Raw genomic sequence first — 22,733 nt, forward strand, 5'->3', positions numbered from 1 at the left:
AGAACTTTACAGGACAGCTAATAAAATCTGAATTAGTAATCATTACTGATTAAGTGGACCTGCTCCGTACTCTACTTATCTGTTAAAAATGGCATATGTGCATAAGACCATGTAACAATATTTCAGACAAACAGTAATTCTATTTGTGGCTAGCCAATTAGATTGACTTTGCAAGATGCTTGCTCAGTGAAATAATAATAATGGTGAGTTGCACAGAGGAAGCAAAACCATTTTCCTCATCTTCAAGTACCGTGATATTTTCCAAGCATAATTTTCTTAAAATTGCTATTCAACTAGTTGACATTTTAGTATAGGTTCTGCTGCTATAGTATTCGCCAAGTGGCAGTAGCCAGATGTCCATGTTTTGCTTGTGAAAACAGTGATGGAGTCTGAGTGTTCATTTAAAATACAATGCAGGTCTGCCTTTTGTATGCCCTTAAACAACCCGGAACATGCAGAGTAATACATCAGTATGCGTCAACATGTTATTCAGAGGTCAGATAACTAAATATATCGACATTAATTTGCACTTAACACAGTTTATTGTATATTTATAGCTGATTATATTTTCTTAGACATTTTTCTTATAATTAGAATTGTAATGGTTAAAATATGATTAGAAAAACATACATTTGTTATGAGTTCAATTGGTAAACCTTACAGTTCCTTTCTTCTGACTTCCAGTTCAGTCAGAAATAGTCCAACTATAAATACTGATGCAATTCACTACAGTCTTCAAAGAAGTGGCAAAATAAGTGCAGGTTACAGAATACAAACAAAAACATTTTTAGTTTAAAACAAGCCCACAGAGAAACTGGAGAGTCTGGAGGTGGCTGTGAGCTACGTCCTCATTTTCACCTTAGAACAAACTGACAAAATGATCTGTGTTGCTAAAAGGTTATTTTTGGTAACCTGTATCAATTTCCTATTCACACAGCAACTGGTGGCAACTAAAAACAATCCCATTTGAACACCAGCTAAGAATCTGGTCACATTTGACTCACAGACAACATGAATAAATAAGGTTTAAGATCCCTTGTGCTGCTACTTCACTCGAGCTCACTCATCAAGCTTAGTTTCATCAAGCTGCCATTTGAAAGCTATTGAAAAGCCATTAACTGACAGGACTGTGAGAGCCGCAGTGCAGCAGCACACCTCAGTGCTGGAAGAATGTGGCTGCAAGTGCACGCCAATTAAATCTTACTATTCCTGGGGATGTGGGATTAGGAGCAGTGTCAATCAAGTGTGTTACAATAGCACGTGCAATAGTCATGGTTCAAGACACACCGAGGTTTATCTTAACTCCAGCAGCTGGGTGAGAATGACTTAGAAGCCTCTGCAAGATCTTGGAACAGAAGCTACATTAAATAACGTATTCTGAGGTAAACTGGATACCTGAGGAAAGGCTCTAAATAATGTATTCCGTAGGCATGACAGTTGTAGCAGAAGAGAATACTGAAACCTGTAGGAAGACTACAATCTGAGATGAAAGAATGTCTCATTACCATTTTATCAAGTGCTGTAAGTAACAAAATGCTTATTTTGATTTTATAATTGTCTCTGTTTTGTTTTGTGAGGTGTCTGTATTTACTGCTTATGCAAAAAGTATCGGGGCAGATACTGCATGATGCCAGTTTGATAGTCATGGAAGGGAGTTAAGTTGCATGTGAATATATGCAGGCAGTATATAATATTTCTTCTTTCTCTTGTGTACTGAGAACTTCACTGTGTGACTCAGCTCTGATTCTAGAGCCCATATTATTAGCTTTCCAAACTTCTTTTATTTATATATTTAAACAGTCATTGTTTAAAACACCCAAAGACAGGAAACATCTCAGACATAGGTCTGTGTCATGGGTACCTTCAAGGACAGCCCTGTCTCTGGTACCCAACAGGATTAATAAAAATGAAAATAAAGCCATAATTAAAACACATCATCTACTATATATCAATCCTCTATGTCCCCCCCACTAGTATTGCAATCTGCAAAATGCAGCCATTCTGTGGGACAGACTCAAAAAATAAACTTGTACCCTTGAATCATGCATGCTGCAGGTCTAAAAGAGTCTGTTTAGGATCTAAGTGTATTGGTTCAGTGCAGAGCAATATCTTATCATCTCTTTTTGGTATCTTTAACAAGGGTGTGCTTTTTTCATAGTTGCAGGTTTGATAGTATTTTCTGAGCTAATTAATTTCTTAAAAAAAAAATCCGATGTGTGAATGGAAATAATAGGTGTCACAGCAGACTAAGAAATTATCATTTTACATTTTATTCCAAACAACCATAATTGCTTTGCTGGCTCTGGATATTTTCCACTGAAGGACTTTGAAAACTTCAGACTTCTTCTAGTATTAATGTCACTGTCTTGTAATGACAAATGGGACATTGCTGAAAGAGGTTTTCTTGCTGGATTATAGTCTTTGTTGACACAAGTGCACTGAAGGCCATTCCTGGAACTATTTTTAAAATAGTGTATTATTGTTAAGAAATGAAGAATGTTATTCTTCAGTGTTCTTGGCATGGAATTAAGGTACCTTGAAACTATCTTTTATAACTCAAGGAGAAATTAAATATTCAGGTCTCCTCTCATGTAGATTCAGTGGCATTTATGTATAAGGCCCCCTGTTACTAATGAGACTTACAAACTTAAATTCCCTGCCCATACACATGAGCACAGATCACTTACTCTTTCTGTATAACTCTAATAAAGATTTCTAATAATCAGTTTGTGGATTTTGACATGGGGGCTTAATAATGAGACTTTTGCAGCAAAACAAAACATTTATAAGATGTCAGAACTATATTGTTGATTTGCCTTTATTCACTGTGATATTTCTTTACTAATAGTATAGCTGTGGATTTAATCTGTAATGAAATTATAACCTATAATGAAATTTATGGACTATATAGCTATAGAAGAGTTCTGAAAGTAGACTTCTAGATTCTGTGATCAATAGAATTCAAAGAAAACAATAGGGGTTTATAGAGGTGAGTAGGCAAATGATGGATTCTTGGAAGCTTAGGTGTACTGACAAGGGAGACAGCAATGAAGGACTAGAAAATATGGGGTGGGTGGTGGGGAATGTATAACAGTACGGTTTATTTTCTATTATTTTGAATGCCTTGCTGCATTAATAAACTCTCTCTTAGTAAATCCGTATTTTACCACATAAAATGTTTTTAATTTTCCTCCTCAATGTTTGACTTTTGAAAGTGATGGGTGCTGCCTGGAGCAGTGATAATGCCTTTTATTACATTAGCTTCTCCACATAGCTTTAGAAATGCACCTTCACCTCTGTCTGCAACTGGGGAGGAGGAGACAAATATAATGACTCTTCACTCTGCAACCTAATATCCCAAATTGTATTGCTGGGTTTATTTTTTCTTTTGGTTTGGGTATTTTTGGCTAGGAGACAATTGGGATCAGAGCATAGGTATGGGTTTAGGGTAGAAGAGAGGAGAGGACACGGTGGCAGTACTGACAATGCAATCATTCTCAGGTTCTGGGAAAGCATCCTAACCAATCAGTGGTTAGAGTCTGACTTTGTCCTCTGTGACTTATGTGTTTTATCCATCGTGCTGCTGGCTTCTGTGTGTGAGAGAGAACTAGACAGAACATGTTTGTACAGAGCTCATTCTGAGTTTCTGTAGGGATCGGGAAAAGGGGAAATGTTTTACAAAATGAAAATTATGGATACAGATAAGCCAACATATTAGCAACTGCTCGTGCTGTTTGTTTGGCTTTGGCATTTTTTTGTAATTTATATTTCTGAACTAAATGTCAAGAGCCACTGCAGACTGAGAGGTGAAAGGAAGAGAGTAGGAGGGCAAATGCTGTTCTGTTCTTACTGGACAGACACAGTAGCATTAGTGTATTTTACTGGCTATTCCTACATTAATTAAATGCACTGTTGTCATTGGGAGACTGTGAAAATGAGATGTAATCCATGATTTCATCCAAACACACACTACATGGCCATTCACTCCACCACTTTGTCTCTGCATTCTGCCCAGATTGTGCCCAGGGCTGCCAATGCTGATGCCTGCCACTGCAGTTACTGGTGCCTAATTGCTGTCTGCCATCATGCTGTTTTAAGCTAAACTATCGTGAGCCCCCACTTCCATAGGGTAGGGAGCACATAACCAGTACTTTAAATAAAATTAACACAAGTACCAACAAAAGCAAAATGAAAAACAAAAAACACAAAAAACTACACTCTAAGTCCCAAACCCATTATTCCTTTCTGCCTGCTTGAACAGCTCATGCTACCACTACTATTGGCCTTATGATTTTGTAACCAAATACCTTTGCTGCTTAGAGCTGTCGTTGTTCCTGCTGACAGTTGCTATATCGTTTTCTGCTTGGCTATTTGCTATTGTGAGTCACATTCCATCCCTGGCAGAGAGAACAGTGTTAGAGGGGAAATACTACATGTCATCTGCTTTCTGCTGGGTGCCATTCTTCTCTCATGCTGAATAGTATGACCTACAACTGTAAAATTAATGTAATTTTGCAAATTATGCAGCACCTTGCTTCTACACTCTCTCAGATATCGTAGCTCTAACACAAATCTCATAATATACATTGAACTTTGTTTCCTAAATACCAATTAAGTCAGTGGAGCTAAGTTGATTTACACCAGCTAAGGGTCTGGCTCAAATCAATATATGCAAAAATTATGACCAGCAGATATGAATATCAGAACCTAGTCACACCCTTGCTGCAACATCTCTGTTTTAATAATTTATCTCACTTAAGTATGCGTGTGCAAGAGAGAGAGACTTTCATTCAGGCCAAATCACACAGCCTACAGGAACTATGTCAGGAACTAGGAAGAGTTCCTATTCATTTTTACTGGTGACAAGTCAGGATTTGAACCCAGCTTTCCAAAGGTGCAAAGGTAGTGCAGTAACTGCCTGTGACATCTAGTCCCCAATTCCCACCTACTATCTAAAAAGGTGGAAAGAAGCTTCAGCTGGAGAAAAGTAATCACAGTAATTGACGTTACAAGAGATTTTGCCTTTAATATGTAAAAAAATTAATATTTCATAATTTGGTGTTTCCCTTCTCAGATAAAATAAGTATTAGCTTTGTCTCCACTGCTAGGAACCTTAGTTGTATATTTTTATGTGTTAAAAAGTTAAGTGTGACAAGTTATGTCTACACTACATCATTTACAGTGACGCAGTTGGAGTGTTTCTAGTGAAGCTGCTCTAAGCCAATGGGAGAGAGCTCTCCTGTTGGCTTAATAACTCCTGCCTCCATGAGAAGCAGTAGCTATGTCAACAGAAAAAGCCATGTGGGAAAGCTGTGGAAGGTGAGATGGTCTCTGAAATAGTCAGTCCCCAATCCAAAAAATTCTTTGTGGATTAAAATCAGTACTTCAAATTCGGTTCTATAGTGAATGGGGGGCCAGTGCAGTTTGTGAAGCACAGGTGTGAGATGTTCCTGTCAGCTGTTGTTGCTTAGGAAATGTGCTGCTACATGCTGCAACAACTTCAGCCTTTTTTGTGCTGGTTCCATTCAGTAGAGCGAGTTGTAAGCTCTTAATTTGAGTAAGTACAAAGTGTGACTCTTGATAGATTGATTTGAAAAGGAAGAGTGTGGTTTCCTGGTTAGTCTAAAATGGAAGGAATTCCTAACCACCAATCTGTGTGTCCAGGAGCAGTGATGACCAAAGGCTTCACACTGTGCTGACATTGTGGTCTAATGCCCTTGATCACCGTGAAGTTAAATAATTGGCAAATTCTTCAGCGCTTTTTTTTCCTGTTCCTACTAATGTGATTTCTCTCTTTCTAGGGTTGAGCCAGAGCCAATATTTCATTCATTTATTCCATTATATCTGAAGTGCCGCAAAAATGACATGTTCTACAGTTTACACACCACAGATGGGGAAACAGAGGACAAGGAAATAAAATGACTTGTCCAAAGTCATACAGTTGGTCAATGGCAGATCTGTGAATAGAAGTGAGGTCTCCTGGCTATTAGACTAGGGCTTTACCCACTAGACCTCTCTTCACTGTAGCTTACAATATCATTATCATGTCAGCTAACTCTAGTGCCACAGTTTATTTCCACAGTAAAAGAGCTAAGTCATGTATACAGTATGGCTGTAGGGAAAACTTACTTTGCCTTGGACATGCTTGTGACAGAGGGACCTTTGGGATAAGGTTACGAGTATTACTGAAATGAGATGGTTAGCAGGACTGAGAGAAACTGTCAGCTGCTGCTGAGATTAGGAGAGGTGGCAGGGGATTCCTCTCCAGGGGTGGTCCAATAAGAAAATTGAGACATATTCGCTGTGTGTAGGCTGCCACCGTGTGTGTGTGTGTGTATGTGTGTCTTTGTGTGTACACATACACTCTTGTAAAGGCACTGGAAAAGAAAGAGAAGACTCAGCTTCTATTTAAAAATAAGGCAAATTTCTAGACCTTATGGATGCAGGTTTGAAGATATGAACTGAGCACACTCTAAAGGATCAGAAACCAGATGATCAATAAAATGAACCCCAAAGTTCTTGTTTAAAAACAATCATGATTTTGTGGGATCTGACTCACAATGTTTGAATCTTCATCTTCACAATATTGGAATGAGCTATTAATTGCAAATTATTTGTTCAGTTTGACCACCAATTATGGTGAGGGTAGGAAGGCTGAGGAAATACTGTCTGTTTCATAGTTATAAAAAAAAACCTCTGGGTGTCAAGCTTAATGCTCTGGGCATTCAGTAAATGAAAAACATTGAAAAGAGATAACAATGCAACACAAAGGACTTCTCATCCCACCTTGACAGCTAAAGAAATGTAAGTTTATAAGAAGTGAAAACAGTGGTTTAAAAGAGGGGAAAGCTTTAGTCAGTACTAGCATTATGGTAGTATTGTGGGTATCTGATTGAATGAAGCAAGACCACGTTGTTTTAAATTCAACAAAGTCGAACACAAAAGTTCCTCTCTCCCCTAGCGCTGGCTACAGGCAGCACTACACCCACTAACTGCTTTCTTCCTCTAACCCCAGCACTTCTGCAACCCTGCTAGGAGGAGATATACAAGGGAAATTAATTGCAGTGTTGCCCATTCTCACAATTTTATCATGACTCTCACAATGTTGGGTGATTTCTCCAGCTCTTAGATTTATATGACTATGAGAGAATCTCAGCTTTCCCTCTTTTTCAGAAAGGAAATTTCTAGCCTTCATGATTGGAATCATATTTTCTAGCTTTTCTCTACATCAGAAATAAAAAGAATCTCAAATTTAATACTTTGAAGAGGTGCTAGCTAACTCAGGATTTTTTAATGCTTTGGGTTGGCAATACTGCCATTATGATACTTGCACTTCTGCAAATCTTCAGATGAAAAGTTTTATAGAAGTGTGGACCACCCAGCAGCTTCCATGGACTTCCATGGGAGCTGTCGGGTGCTCAGTGCTTTTGAAAATCAGAATGCTTATTGAGATGAATAAATATGAATTAGGCACACATCGGTGAAAGTGTGTGTGTGTGTGTGAGAGAGAGAGAGAGAGAGAGAGAGATTATGAGTGTATGTATAACACTTTTTGCCTGCAATTGCAATTCATTGCTTAGAAAAGCATTTGCAGATTTAAAAGAGAAGATATTTATTACATTTTTACTAGGCTAAGTACAGCATGAAATAAACAGTAAGAGAAGCAATTTCCACTAGTTGGACATTTGAAAATCACAGGATTTCAAAATCCATATTGAAATAAGAATAGGTTCTATGTGTAACATTTGTCATGCAAACCACAGTCATGCCCAGAATAGATTTATATTCTATCATTGTCATTTTGTATTCCCATTGTAAAATCTAAAATGTGCATGAGACATCAGCATTTTTTGTGAAAGATTATACCATGTTGTCATAAATATAAAGGGAAGGCTAACCACCCTTAAATCCCTCCTGGCCAGAGAAAAAAATCCTTTCACCTGTAAAGTGTTAAGAAGCTAAAGACAACCTTGTTGGCACCTGACCAAAATGACCAATGAGGAGACAAGATACTTTCAAAACTGGAGGGGGGGGTGAAACAAGGAGTTCTCTCTGACTGTGTGTTGCTTTTGCTGGGACCAGAGCAGGAATACAGGTCAGAATTCCTGTAAAGGGCTAATAAGCAATCTAGTTAGATATGCGTTAGATTCTGTTTTGTTTAAATGTCTGATAAAATAGGTTGTGCTGAAGGGAATGTATATTCCTGTTTTTGTGCCTTTTTGTAACTTAAGGTTTTGCCTAGAGGGATTCTCTGTGTTTTGAATCTAATTACCCTGTAAGGTATTTACCATCCTGATTTTACAGAGGTGATTCTTTTACTTTTTCTTCAATTAAAATTCTTCTTTTAAGAACCTGATTGCTTTTTCATTGTTCTTAAGATGCAAGGGTTTGGGTCCATGTTCACCTATGCAAATTGGTGAGGATTTTTATCAAACCTTCCCCAGGAAAGGGGGTGTCGGGTTTGGGAGGATTTTAGGGGAAAGACATTTCCAAGCAGGCTTTTTCCCTGTTTTATATTTGTTAGACGCTTGGTGGTGGCAGCTATAAAGTCCAGGGGCAAAAGGTAAAATAGTTTGTACCTTGGGGAAGTTTTAACCTAAGCTGGTAAAAATAAGCTTAGGGGGGTTTTCATGCAGGTCCCCACATCTGTACCCTAGAGTTCAGAGTGGGGAAGGAACCTTGACACATGTACTTTTAATATGCTTAAAACCCCATAAACCTCATATTTTTTTGGTATTCAGGCTACTTATGTCTTCCTTGCAGGGTAGTGATTCTGTAGACAGCAAAGAGATATGACTATCCAGAAGATAAAGTGAAAGACAATTGTAAAGGTCAAAGTAACATACTTTCTTACAGCATGCATGAATCATTAAGATTCTGATATCACATTTTTGAGGCAAAGATTACTGCAAGAACAGAAAATGGCATAGCATATCTCCATGTTTCTGAATGTGAAATGGTACAAACATAACCCATTTTTATTACAATGTTAAATCAAGTTTCAGGTTTTATTTTTTGCATACCTAAGCTGAGGCACTGATCAATACTGTTTTTCCCAAATCTGTCAACTGAAATCTGTAATTGGGACCTGCCATTACACAGCAGATCTACCTTAAAACCAGAGGAGAATTAGCTATACATTTAGAAAGTAAACAATAGTATAAAAAACAAGTTCTGTGGTATGACTTCAGATATGTAAAACAACTCATACCGTGAAAAGGATTATCTAGTTTGATTCCAAAGAAAATAGCATTTGTGTCGATACTGAACGAGGCAGGTTTAGTTTGGTCAGAAACAAAATAAATGGCCACTCTGATTGTTTTATGATTACACACATACCTATAAAAGAACACTGTCAAAGTAGATAGCTTCCTCTCTCTCTCTCTGTGTGTGTGTGTGTGTGTGTGTGTATTTATTTTAACACCGTAACAGATTTTCTTGTAATATTTGGATGGGCATTTTTGTTACGGTATTAAAATTCCAGCTGTTTGGCATGACAGTGGAAAAGACAGACTGTTTGGTCTGTTGTGATTTGCAGATGTACATATGCAAGTTTGGCCATCACATCCATGCTGTCTGCATGGTGGCACATCCATTCTTGCATGGTAGCATGGGTCTAAATTTGACAAAATTCCTGCTCCATAAGGTGATTCAGTGAGCTGGGAATTTGTCAGTTTTAATCTCTTGCTGTTTTACAGGAATGGAACTGGCAGGAAATGTGGACAGGATGGCACAATACACAAACATAGGGTTTATTGTTGGATTCCCCGTGATAGTTCATGTCTGTTGTTGTTATGTCCCTGAATACCTTGTGTATTGTTTCATATCATTATGAACTGTCATATGGAGATCATCTGTGTCCATTGTAAAGAGGGTCATATCCTGTCATGCTAGAGAATCATATGCCCACTGGCACAAACGAAGTTTGAGAAGGAGGATTGAGGAGGTGGTTTTAAGCCATTTTTGTATCCTCTATTATCAGGGTATCTGGAAGCCTGCCTACCCTCATGATTTAAGTTAGAGCAGCTTAAAGGTTACTGTAACTTACAATCATTCATAAAAATCCAAGGGGCAGCTGAGAATAGCCAGAGCACTTTGCACTCCAGCCAAACCCCACACATCCCCTGATCTTTACACCTAGTATGTACCCCTACAATGCGAGCTGGTATTGAGGAGAGAGTAGAGCTCTTCTTCCTACTGAGTGCCAAGTGGAGAATTCCCTTATGCCAGGGGTATTCCCCGGGGTCCGCCTCCATCTGCTGTATGATGGCATTAAAGGGCCACAGCAGATGAGAACCAGGTTCAGAGAATCTAGAGACTGAAAACTAGGAAGTCATCTTGCCCTTTAACCCACCAGCCCATCATTTCCTAGTGTATCTTTATTAATATTTTTATCCAATCTGTTTTTAAATGTGCCAAGGAAAAGGGCTTTCACCCCTTACCATGAGAGATCATTCAACAGGCTAAGAAATCTCACTCTATGGAGTTTTTTCTTGACTCATCTTAAAATTTTGCTTCATTAAATTGTACCCATTACTCCTAACTCTACTAATTTTCATTATGGTAAATGACTTCTCTCCCTCTTTGCTGTTTGCACCCTTCAAATTGGTGTCTGTTATCTTGATCCTCCTTAGCTAATACTTACTGAAACTATACATATTTAATACTTTTAATCTTTTCTTCTTAAATCAGTCCCGCAGGCTGTATAACCCTTTGTGCTGTTCTCTTTGAACTGCCTCCAGTTTAGTACTGCTGCCTAGAACTGAACACTATATCAAAGATAAGTCTTAGGCCTTGTGTACACTACACAAGGTAAGGTAAGTCGACCTAAATAACGTAGCTGGAGTCAACATAGCTTAGGTTGACTTATTGTGGTGTCTACACTGCGCTGCATTGACGGGAGATGCTCTCCCGTTGACTTACCTTACTCTTCTTGTTCCAGTGGAGTACAGGAGTTGACCAGAGAGTGCTCTGCAGTCAATTTTGTGGGTCTTCTTCACTAGACCTGTTAAATTGACCCCCGCTGCATCAATCACACCAGTGTCAATCCCTAGAAAGAGTAGACATGGCCTTAGACTCATATGCACATAGCTGGAGTTGAATAATTTAGGTCGACTTACCCCTGTAGTGTAGACAAGGCCTCAGTGATCACAGTTGTCCCTTCTGACCTTAAAGTGTATGAGTCTAAGGCCATAATCATCCTGTGATAACCAGTACACCTCAGTCTTTCTCCTCCTCTGTCACTCCCAACTGATAAATCCCAAACTTATAGCAAAAATTCTTGTTATTGCTTCCTAAATGTATAACCTTACACTTTGCACTATTAAATTTCATCCCATTTTTACTACTCCTGTTTACAAAGTAATCCAGATCTTCTTGTATGATATTCCGGTCCTCCTCAGTATTGGCAATACCTGCCAATTTTTTGTCATCCGCATATTTTATTGACATATTCTCACTTTGTGTGCCAAGGTCAGTAATAAAAAGTTAAATAAGATTGGTCCTAAAAACAATCCCTGAGGATCTCCACTAATAGCCTCCCTCCAGCCTGACAGTTCACCTTTCAGTATGACCCATTGTAGTCTCCCCTTTAATTGGTTCCTTATCCATCTTTCAATTCTCATATTAATCCCCATCTCCTCCAATTGAACTGATAATTTCCCATGTGGAACTGTGCCAAATGCCTTACTGGGGTGGGCAGTAAAGAAGCACCTTACTCACTCCGCTGCTCAGGCACTCGCTTGCCACCCGTCTCTGCTAGCCATCTGCTGGCTGATCACCGCACTTCTCTGAGGGCCTCTGCTCTGGCCCTCTCCGCCAGCTGCCCTGCTGGTCTCTTGCTGCCAGCTGACTGTCAGTCACTTTCTGCTGCCACTTGCCTTTCTGTTGTGACCTCTGCACATTAGTCTCTTAGTAATTTTCAGCTTTTAGCAGGCAGGGCAAGAAAAACAGTCCTACCACAACTGATTTCAGCTCAGATTGAGCATTTAAAATAACAAAGAGGCTCCTAATGAAGCCTATTTAGCTCTTTCTTTGAACAGTGTGTGTGTATGTGTGTGTGGGAATAGGTTAAACCAGTCCAGGGAGGACCCTTGTGGGAGGGTCCACACCTCCTGGCTAGGACACCTGTCCCAACCCCACTTACTTTCACAGGGCCCCACTTACTTTTCACAGGTATTCGAGCCCCTGTCTTAACGAGGTCCTTTTAGCTGAGGGTGACCCCCTCATTAGAGACAGGCTAAGCACAGTCCTGCTTCCCTGTGTTCATACACTAATGAAAAAGCTTCAGATAGCTTCTGCAACTTTGACTTAAAGTTATTCCAGGCCGCCTCCTCATTCAGACCATGGAGTTCTTTGGTCCAGTCCACACCCCTAACTAATTCTTACTTTTTTAAAGTTAGCTCTTTTGAAATCAAGGACCCTAATTGCAGATCTATTTTTGTTTATCCTTCCATTTAATTTAAACTGAATTAGCTCATGATCACTCAAACCAAGGTTGTCCTATACAACCAGTTCTCCTATGAGATCCTCACTCGTGAAAACTACTCATCGATACCAAATCTAAAATGGCATCATCTCTTGTTGGATCAGCAACTATTTGGTGAAGCAATTTGTCAGCTATCACATTCAGGAAAATCTGGGCCCTACTATTATTAGTAACACTTGTCCTATAATCCGGGAAATTAAAGTATCCCATAATCACAGAATTCCCATTAGTATTTATTTAATTTAAAACATTAAAGAGGTCTCTATCCATATCCAAATATCCCAGTGGGCTGTAGCACTCCCCAAGCACTATGTCATGGGAATCTCTAGTATCTTTTTTCCTCTAAAGTGATTTTGTCCCTAACAGACTCTGTCTTATCCATTCTGTGCATCAGGCTTGTATATTAGAACTGTCATAGAATTTTTGTCTATGTCGGCTGTACTGTTAACTAGGCTTTTTTATTGATACTCGTCTTACTTTGCAATAATCTCTCTAAAAGATTAGATTGCATATAGAACCATAATCCATTTGGCATAGGGTTTTCTTTCCTGGGTGCTTGCCAGTCTTCATGTTCAGAATTCGGAACCACAGTTTTCCTTTTGGTTTTTTCTGCTCTTATGTGATGCGTGATACTGAAAATCTTCTTTGTCTTCAACCATATGTGCCTTATTTTGCTGCTTGCAGGCTTCTGTAAAAAATGTTTCTTTTTTCCTCCTCCTTATATTTTCTGCAGCTCTTTCCGTGTCCTGGACACTTCTCTTGATCCCTACCATGCTTGCTGTCTTAATAGTGGCATCTGAGAAGCTCTATGATGAAATGCTTCTGTGCTGATTTTGATCTCTCCTGTGTGTTTTTGTTTGCTCCATTGTTTCTTTGCTGGGAAACAGGTACTGTTTCTGCTTCTTGCTGGGCAGCATTTTCCCTTCTTGATTCAACTTTTTCAATTTCCTTAGTTTAGTGTGGGTTCACTCAGCATCTTAGCCCAGCAACAATATTTCTGGTTCCCATCACCATGCATATTAATTCATCCTTCAAAGTTACAAACTCACCCATGGCAGCCACCTATCTCAGTGTTTTAGCCTGATTACATATGTGAGTTCTGACTGTCTTCAGCCTCTGTTACAAACCATTCATATGTAACATTCTGAAATGCCTGGGAATATTTCTGCAGTGCGTGAGGGATCTGTTTTTCTGCATCTGACAGTGTGCATTACAAATGAATGTGTTAAGTCTTTTCTATTTACTGAATGCTAGAAAACATTCCGTATATTCAGTTTAGTTGAAACGTCATAGTTTTCCCAGTGTGACCAACATAACAACAACAACAACAAAAAAGACCAGAGATCTAGCTGATAACTGTGTAGGTTAAAAGTAGAAACTTCCTAGCAGTCACTTTCCCCCTTCTTTCTTATCCTTTAAGATTTCTTACTGCAAGCCCAGACCCTCTGTGCTTCCACTGGAACTTCAGGCTTCAAGCTTCTTAATTTTTATTTGCTGATGATCTAATTATTTTTAGAGGTATTTAAAACATTAAAATCCAGCCAGAGCTTCCAAAACCATGTTTCAGCAGAGGCTTTGAAAGTCACAGCAAATGTTGATGTGCTAATCTAACAAATTATGCATGTAATGTCCACTACTTACCTCCTAGAATCCAGTTTACTCTTGTGACAGGGTGCACTTGCCCAAGAGTAACTGAAGAAAGCTGTAAAAGATGAAAATCTACCTCAGTCTGCTCACGTTTTTTATTCTAACCATTTTTTTAAACCAACATTTGAAAAAATGTGAGGAGAAAAATTAAACTGCCAAGGTTAATGCAGTTCACCTGACCATTGTTTTCTGATCAAATAACTTGAAGTCGTTATACCTTGAACACTCAGACGGCGTTAATGTTTAATTATGAATGAACTGTTCTTTTAAAAATTCTGTATCTCTTTTAGGCACAAACATCTTTTCCTTTTGAGAGCAGCTAGGTTTTTCTTCTTTACTGGTTTTTCTCTGCCTGCTGATTTGTCTGGGTGACCAGATAGCAAATGTGAAAAATCGGGATGGGGGGAAGTAATAGGTTGCCTATATCAGACAAAGCACCTAATATCAGGACATCTGGTCACTGTATTGTCTATTGATATACCATGTTTACCACTGGTATCTGAGCACTGTAAATATGGATATAAATCTGGCAAGAAGGGATGTTGGTGTTTTTTTGTCATTCAGATACCTGTCCAATGGGAATTAGATTAATGCCCATTAAACTCCCTTCATGTAGTTTAGCCGATAATTACTCCTAAAATTCCCTCTTCTCTGGGTGAAATTTATTGACCTGCAGTACAGTACACTACACCACTTTAATCTCACTGATGGGGGAGAGGGGCAGGGACACTGGTGGTGCGGCCCTCACTGCTTTTGCTTGTTGTATAGGGCTATATCTATTCTGTACCCTACACCTGGTAAGGTTTGAACCCAAGCCTCCCTTCCATCCACATACACAACATTCTGACTTGGGTCAGGAATTCCTCAGGATCCAAGTCCTAGGAGCCTGCTGAGAGATAGGTTAGACCCTGAGTCCTGCTGTGACTGGGTACAAGCCCTATCGTTTTGCAGTGTGGATGAAGGTCAAGCTGCAGACCTGAGTCAAAAGGTCTGTGTAGTGAAGTATGGACACGTTAGCATGGCTGTGATTCCCAGGTCCATTAGCTGGGTTTACAGTGCCAGTGTAGAGATACCTTAAGAGGCTTCTGTCCTTGTCCCAAATAGACTAATTAGATTTGGGCTGTTGGAGATGTGCTTGGGGTACTATAGGATCCCTAATTTAACCAATCCAATCGCCCAACACCCCCTGCATATGGGACCAGAAGGGCAGAAGTTATAGTCTGGAAGAGCACTGACAGAGGGGGCTACATTATAATCTTGAGGGTGCCGGTGGACTGTGTGCTGAATTCCATCCAGCTTTGTCTCTTACACAAAGCCCAGTTACGCAGGTTAGGTGTAGGGTGAGAGACCAATGGTCTAGTACCTCTTTTTGCTGTCACTGGGCAACTATGGAATAGCTTTCTATTAGAAACTCCAATGCCATCAAACAATCCATGGGGCTTGTTTCCCTTTTGTAGGGGTTTTTGTATTTGGGGGGACAGAGCACTTGAGATTGATTATGCTTATTCTGAGAATCCAGAGTGTGCTCTTGTGTCATCATCTAAGAGACTGTGCAAGGACTACAGCAGCAGAGAACATGTGGAGATAGCAGCTTTCCAGTCATCAGATCAAGAAGCATCAGCATGAGCAGATTGTGCCCATTCCTTTCCCATGCATTCATGCAGCTCTGAGCGCTGCCCACTGTAATAGGGCTTCCTAATTTAGGAAAGGCAGCATGTGAAACAAACTATTTGAATTTAGACCTCCTCCTGTTTCCATATTGTATGTGTGTATATCTGCACATACATATATATTTTAAAATATATATGTACATGTGTATACACTCATTCCCATAGAGAATCCTTTGCACATATTTGAAATCCATAGTTCATTGCATTTAAGGGCAGTGCATGAGTATATCATTGCACTGTTTTTGTTGGATTGGCTAGTAGACAGTAAATGATTCTTACCTAAGACACACAAGATCCATATGTTCCAGTGGGTTACGTGACATAGCTCATAAATGAGAGAATAGAGCTGTCATAAATATAAAGGGAAGGGTAAACCCCTTTAAAATCCCTCTTGGCCAGAGGAAAAATCCTCTCACCTGTAAAGGGTTAAGAAGCTAAAGGTAACCTCACTGGCACCTGACCAAAATGACCAATGAGGAAACGAGATACTTTCAAAAGCTGGGAGAGAAACAAAGGGTCTGTGTCTGTCTGTATGCTGCTTTTGCCGGGGATAGACCAGGAATGGAGTCTTAGAACTTTAGTAAGTAATCTAGCTAGGTATGTGTTAGATTATGATTTCTTTAAATGGCTGAGAAAAGAACTGTGCTGAATAGAATGACTGTTCCTGTCTGTGTGTCTTTTTTGTAACTTAAGGTTTTGCCTAGAGGGATTCTCTATGTTTTGAATCTAATTACCCTGTAAGGTATCTACCATCCTGATTTTACAGAAGGGATTTCTTTACTTCTGTTAAAAGTTTTCTTGTATGAAAACTGAATGCTTTTTCATTGTTCTCAGATCCAAGGGTTTGGGTCTGTGGTCACCTATGCAAATTGGTGAGGATTTTTACCAAACCTTTCCCAGGAAGTGGGGTGCAAGGGTTGGGAGGATTTTGGGGGGAAAGACGTGTCCAAACTACGTTTCCCAGTAAACCCAGTTAGAGTTTGGTGGTGAGTGGAGATCCAGGGACAAAGGATAAAATTAATTTGTACCTTGGGGAAGTTTTAACCTAAGCTGGTGAAAGTAAGCTTAGGAGGTTTTCATGCAGGTCCCCACATCTGTACCCTAGAGTTCAGAGTGGGGGAGGAACCTTGACATGGTGGCAGAGTGGTGGGATTAACCTGAAATCATTTTGAGATCAATTTGAGACTTTTTGAACTATAAATACAGATTTTAAAAAGGAAATTCTTTTTTTCCCCTTTGGGGCTGCTGGAAAGCAGCTAGTTTTTTCTCTGCTTTCTGGCCAAGCAGAGACAAAAGGGGATTATCTTTGTGAATTGCAGGTTTTCTTTGCCTGGAGGCAGGGTACTTAACTCCTGCAGGGAAATTCAGAGTCTTCCAACCCACAGTTTTTTTTTTTTCCCTAAAAGTAAACCGGGGTGGGGGGCGTGTTCTACCCATTTGCCTGGAGACAAAAGTGGCAAGAGTTGGGTTTTTTTTTTTTTAGGATTTTAATTTTTTTACAAGGAGCACCGGTTTGAAAAGGACTTTTTTTTCCTTTAGGCTGCTGGTAAGCAGGTTTCCAAGCAGTTGGAGGTTTTTTGCTTTGATTTGGGGCCAGAGCAGAGACAAAGGGAATTGTCTTTTTCTGTAGGCTGACAATCACTATCAGAAAATAGGTATCCTATTCCAGCAAGCAATATTTTAAAGCCAAGTTTTGTTTATTTTATTTCTAAACCTCGGGTGTAAAGTTAGTTAAAAACAGAGAGGTTAGGATGACAAAATCCACGGCTCAACAAAAGCTGGAATTAGCCAGATTTCAGGCTGAGGAAAAACAAAAGGAACATGAAAAACAGAACTCATGGGGTTGGAGAAGGAGGTACAGGAGGCTGCCCACAGGAGGGAAATGGAGCCAAGGAAGCATGTGAAGGAGGAGAAGGAAAAAGAGAGGAAGCATGCACTGGAGATGGAGAAGGTAAAGACTCAGCAAAATATACCAACAAACCTTAGCAATCCTTCTCCAGGTACCACTTCCCATCCCAGAAAGTTCCCCACCTACAAGGCAGGTGATGATACTGAGGCCTTCTTAGAAAACTTCGAAAGGGCCTGCTTTGGGTATAGCATCTCCACAGACCAATACATGGTAGAGCTGAGGCCACAGCTCATTGGACCCTGAGCTGAGGTGGCAGCTGAAATGCCTAAAGAACATATGAACAAGCATGAACTGTTTAAATCCAAGGCGAGAGTCAGAATGGGGATAACACCCGAGCATTCTTGTCGGAGGTTCAGAGCCCTAAGGTGGAAACCAGACATGTCATTTACCCGACATGCCTACCACATTGTGAAACATTGGGATGCCTGGATATCAGGAGCAAGTGTTGAATCTCCAGTAAATTCGCCCTTCCTAATCCAAATGGAACAATTCTTAGAGGGTGTTCCTGAGGAAATAGAAAGATACATCCTAGATGGGAAACCCAAAACTGTAATCGAGGCAGGAGAGATTGGAGCCAGATGGGTGGAGGTGGCCGAGAAGAAGAAAACTGGTCGCAGTTGGAGCGGAGATCAGAAGGGACAACCCCAGACCACACCCTATTACCGAGGGCCGCCCAAAGCTCCACCTACCTCCCAAAGAACCCTCCAGGCACTTTATCGTCCCACCACCCCGTTCTCCAGCAACCCACCTCGCCCCAGTGACCCGTCAGCTGGATGATGTTTTAAATGTAACGAGCTGGGGCATGTAAAGGCCAACTGCCCCAAGAACCCCAACAGATTACAGTTCATTGCACCGGGATCACACCAGAGGTCCGCAGGCCCAGATACCTCCCAGATACCCTTGGAGCGGAGGGAAACTGTGAGTGTGGGTGGGAAGAAGGTCACCGCGTGGAGGGACACGAGAGCACAAGTGTCAGCTATCCATGCTTCCTTAGTGGACCCCAATTTAATCAACCCAGAGATCCCAGTAACGATTCAACCCTTCAAGTCCAACTCTTTCGATTTGCCTACAGCCAAGTTGCCTGTCCAGTACCAGGGCTGGTCAGGAACGTGGACTTTTGCAGTCTATGATGATTATCCCATCCCCATGCTGTTGGGGGAAGACTTGGCCAATCATGTGAAGCGGGTCAAGAAGGTAGGACTGGTCACCCGCAGCCAGGCTAAACAAGCCGTGAGGCCTAGCTCTGTTCCGGAAACTTCTATCAGGACCCGGTCAGAGGTGATGGACCCGGACCCCAGGCCAATGTCTACAACAGCAGTAGTGGATCCAGTCCCAGAGACCCAGACCAGTGGAACCAGTCCCAGAACCGGAACCAGCCGAACAACCAACACCAGACCCAGTGTCAGCACTGAATCCAGTACTTGCAACCTCAACACCAGAGGGCCCCACCGAACCTGAACCGGCAGCAGCCCATAAGCCTACACGAGAGGCTCAGCCAGAGCCTGAACCCCAACATAGTGTCCCAGCGGAGAGCGGTTCACAGTCAACGGAAACAGTCCCATCCCCTACATCGCTTCCAGAGGGACCAAGCATAGGTCCACAATCCAGTGAGGAACTGATGTCTCCAGCATCAAGGGAACAGTTCCAGACCGAACAGGAAGCAGATGAAAGCCTCCAGAGAGCTTGGACGGCGGCACAGAGCAACCGACCGCCTCTCAGCTCTTCTAATCGATCCAGGTTTGTTGTAGAAAGAGGACTTTTATACAAGGAAACTCTTTCTGGTGGACACCAGGAAGACTGGCATCCTCAGAGACAGTTGGTAGTTCCAACGAAATACCGGGCCAAGCTCTTGAGCTTAGCCCACGATCACCCTAGTGGCCATGCTGGGGTGAACAGGATGAAAGACGGTTTTGGGGGGTCATTCCACTGGGAGGGAATGGACAAGGATGTTTCTACCTATGTCCGGTCTTGTGAAGTATGCCAAAGAGTGGGAAAACCCCAAGACCAGGTCAAAGCCCCTCTCCATCCACTCCCCATCATTGAAGTTCCATTTCAGCGAGTAGCTGTGGATATTCTGGGTCCTTTTCCGAAAAAGACACCCAGAGGAAAGCAGTACAAACTGACTTTCATGGATTTTGCCACCCGATGGCCGGAAGCAGTAGCTCTAAGCAACACCAGGGCTAAAAGTGTGTGCCAGGCACTAGCAGACATTTTTGCCAGGGTAGGTTGGCCCTCCGACATCCTCACAGATGCAGGGACTAATTTCCTGGCAGAAACTATGGAAGACCTTTGGGAAGCTCATGGGGTAAATCACATGGTTGCCACTCCTTACTACCATCAAACAAATGGCATGGTGGAGAAGTTTAATGGAACTTTGGGGGCCATGATACGTAAATTTGTAAATGAGCACTCCAATGATTGGGACCGAGTGTTGCAGCAGTTGCTCTTTGCCTACAGAGCTGTACCACACCCCAGTTTAGGGTTTTCCCCATTTGAACTTGTATATGGCCGTGAGGTTAAGGGGCCATTGCAGTTGGTGAAGCAGCAATGGGAGGGATTTACACCTTCTCCAGGAACTAACATTCTGGACTTTGTAACCAACCTACAAAACACCTTCCGAACCTCTTTAGCCCTTGCTAAAGAAACTTACAGGATACTCAAAAAGAGCAAAAAGCCTGGTATGATAAACATGCCAGAGAGTGTTCCTTCAAAGTAGGGGACCAGGTCATGGTCTTAAAGGTGCTCCAGGCCCATAAAATGGAAGCATCGTGGGAGGGGCCATTCTCTGTCCAGGAGCGCCTGGGAGCTGTTAATTATAGCATTCCCCACCTCCAACCAAAAGCCTAAGGTGTACCATATTAATTCTCTAAAGCCCTTTTATTCCAGAGAATTAAAGGTTTGTCAGTTTACGCCCAGGGAGGAGAGGACGCTAAGTGGCCTGAAGGTGTCTACTACGAAGGGAAAAGTGCTGGTGGTGTGGAAGAGGTGAACCTCTCCATGACCCTTGGGCGTATGCAGTGACAGCAGATCAAGGAGCTGTGCACTAGGTACGCGCCAACGTTCTCAGCCAGCCCAGGACTGACTGAACGGGCATACCACTCCATTGATACAGGTAATGCTCGCCCAATTAAAGTCCAATCTTACCGGGTGTCTCCTCAAGCTAAAACTGCTATAGAACGGGAGATCCAGGATATGTTACAGATGGGTGTAGTCTGCCCCTCTGGAAGTGCGTGGGCATCTCCAGTGGTTCTAGTTCCCAAACCAGATGGGGAAATACGTTTTTGCGTGGACTACCGTAAGGTAAATGCTGTAACTCACCCAGACAACTATCCAATGCCACGCACAGATGAACTATTGGAGAAACTGGGACGGGTCCAGTTCATCTCTACCTTGAACTTAACCAAGGGGTACTGGCAGGTACCGCTAGATGAATCTGCCAAGGAAAGGTCAGCCTTCACCACACATCTCGGGCTGTATGAATTGAATGTACTCCCTTTCGGGCTGCGAAATGCACCCGCCACCTTCCAAAGACTTGTAGATGGTCTCCTAGCGGGATTAGGAGAATATGCAGTCGCCTACCTTTACGATGTGGCCATATTTTCGGATTCCTGGGCAGAACACCTGGAAAATCTACAAAAAGTCCTTGAGTGCATAAGGGAGGCAGGACTAACTGTTAAGGCTAAGAAGTGTCAAATAGGCCTAAACAGAGTGACTTACCTTGGACACCAGGTGGGTCAAGGAACTATCAGCCCTCTACAGGCCAAAGTGGATGCTATCCAAATGTGGCCTGTCCCAAAGTCAAAGAAATAGGTTCAATCCTCTTAGGCTTGGCCGGTTATTACAGATTATTTGTACCGCAATACAGCCAAATCACCGCCCCACTGACCGACCTAACCAAAAAGAAACAGCCAAATGCCGTTCAGTGGACCGAAAAGTGTCAGAAGGCCTTTAACAAGCTTCAAGCGACACTCATGTCTGACCCTGTACTAAGGGCCCCAGACTTTGACAAACCATTTCTAGTAACCACAGATGCGTCCGAGCGTGGTGTGGGAGCAGTTTTTATGGAGAAAGGACCTGATCAAGAATTCCACCCTGTAGTGTTTCTCAGCAAAAAACTGTCTGAGAGGGAAAGCAACTGGTCAGTCAGTGAAAAAGAATGTTATGCCATTGTCTACGCCCTGGAAAAGCTACACCCATATGTTTGGGGACGGCGTTTCCACCTGCAAACCGACCATGCTGCACTACAGTGGCTTCATACCACCATGGGAAATAACAAAAAACTTATTCGGTTGAGTTTAGCTCTCCAAGATTTTGATTTAGACATCCAACACATCTCACGAGCTTCTAACAAAGTGGCTGATGCACTCTCCCATGAAAGTTTCCCACAATCAACTGGTTAAAATCGTCCTTGAGATGTGGAAAATATTGTTAGTCTTTATGTACTTAGTAGTATATTTAGAGGTGCATGTGTCTTATTAACTCTGTTTTTCCTAGAGCTCCAGGAAGAAATCCCAGCCAGCGTTTCACCCTAGCTGTGATTTGGGGGGCGTGTCATAAATATAAAGGGAAGGGTAAACCCCTTTAAAATCCCTCTTGGCCAGAGGAAAAATCCTCTCACCTGTAAAGGGTTAAGAAGCTAAAGGTAACCTCACTGGCACCTGACCAAAATGACCAATGAGGAGACAAGATACTTTCAAAAGCTGGGAGAGAAACAAAGGGTCTGTGTCTGTCTGTATGCTGCTTTTGCCGGGGATAGACCAGGAATGGAGTCTTAGAACTTTAGTAAGTAATCTAGCTAGGTATGTGTTAGATTATGATTTCTTTAAATGGCTGAGAAAAGAACTGTGCTGAATAGAATGACTGTTCCTGTCTGTGTGTCTTTTTTGTAACTTAAGGTTTTGCCTAGAGGGATTCTCTATGTTTTGAATCTAATTACCCTGTAAGGTATCTACCATCCTGATTTTACAGAAGGGATTTCTTTACTTCTGTTAAAAGTTTTCTTGTATGAAAACTGAATGCT

General features: G+C 41.5%; 1 protein-coding gene across 7 annotated transcripts in view; it reads left to right on the forward strand.

Moving 5' to 3' along the window:
* Window positions 1-22,733, forward strand: part of MYO16 (myosin XVI) — a 607,668-nt gene that overhangs the window by 108,896 nt on the left and 476,039 nt on the right. The window contains exon 1 of one of the 7 annotated variants that reach the window (XM_073349529.1): window positions 1,241-1,521. The exons of 5 other annotated variants lie outside the window; for them this stretch is intronic. In XM_073349529.1, the coding sequence (XP_073205630.1) occupies window positions 1,494-1,521 (28 nt within the window). In that variant the 5' untranslated portion in view covers window positions 1,241-1,493. Of the gene's footprint in view, window positions 1-1,240; window positions 1,522-22,733 lie in introns of those variants that run through there. One more of the 7 variants, XM_073349554.1, reaches the window with a different exon arrangement.

The sequence above is a fragment of the Lepidochelys kempii genome, chromosome 1, assembly GCF_965140265.1.
Source record: "Lepidochelys kempii isolate rLepKem1 chromosome 1, rLepKem1.hap2, whole genome shotgun sequence".
Lineage (NCBI taxonomy): Eukaryota > Metazoa > Chordata > Testudines > Cheloniidae > Lepidochelys > Lepidochelys kempii.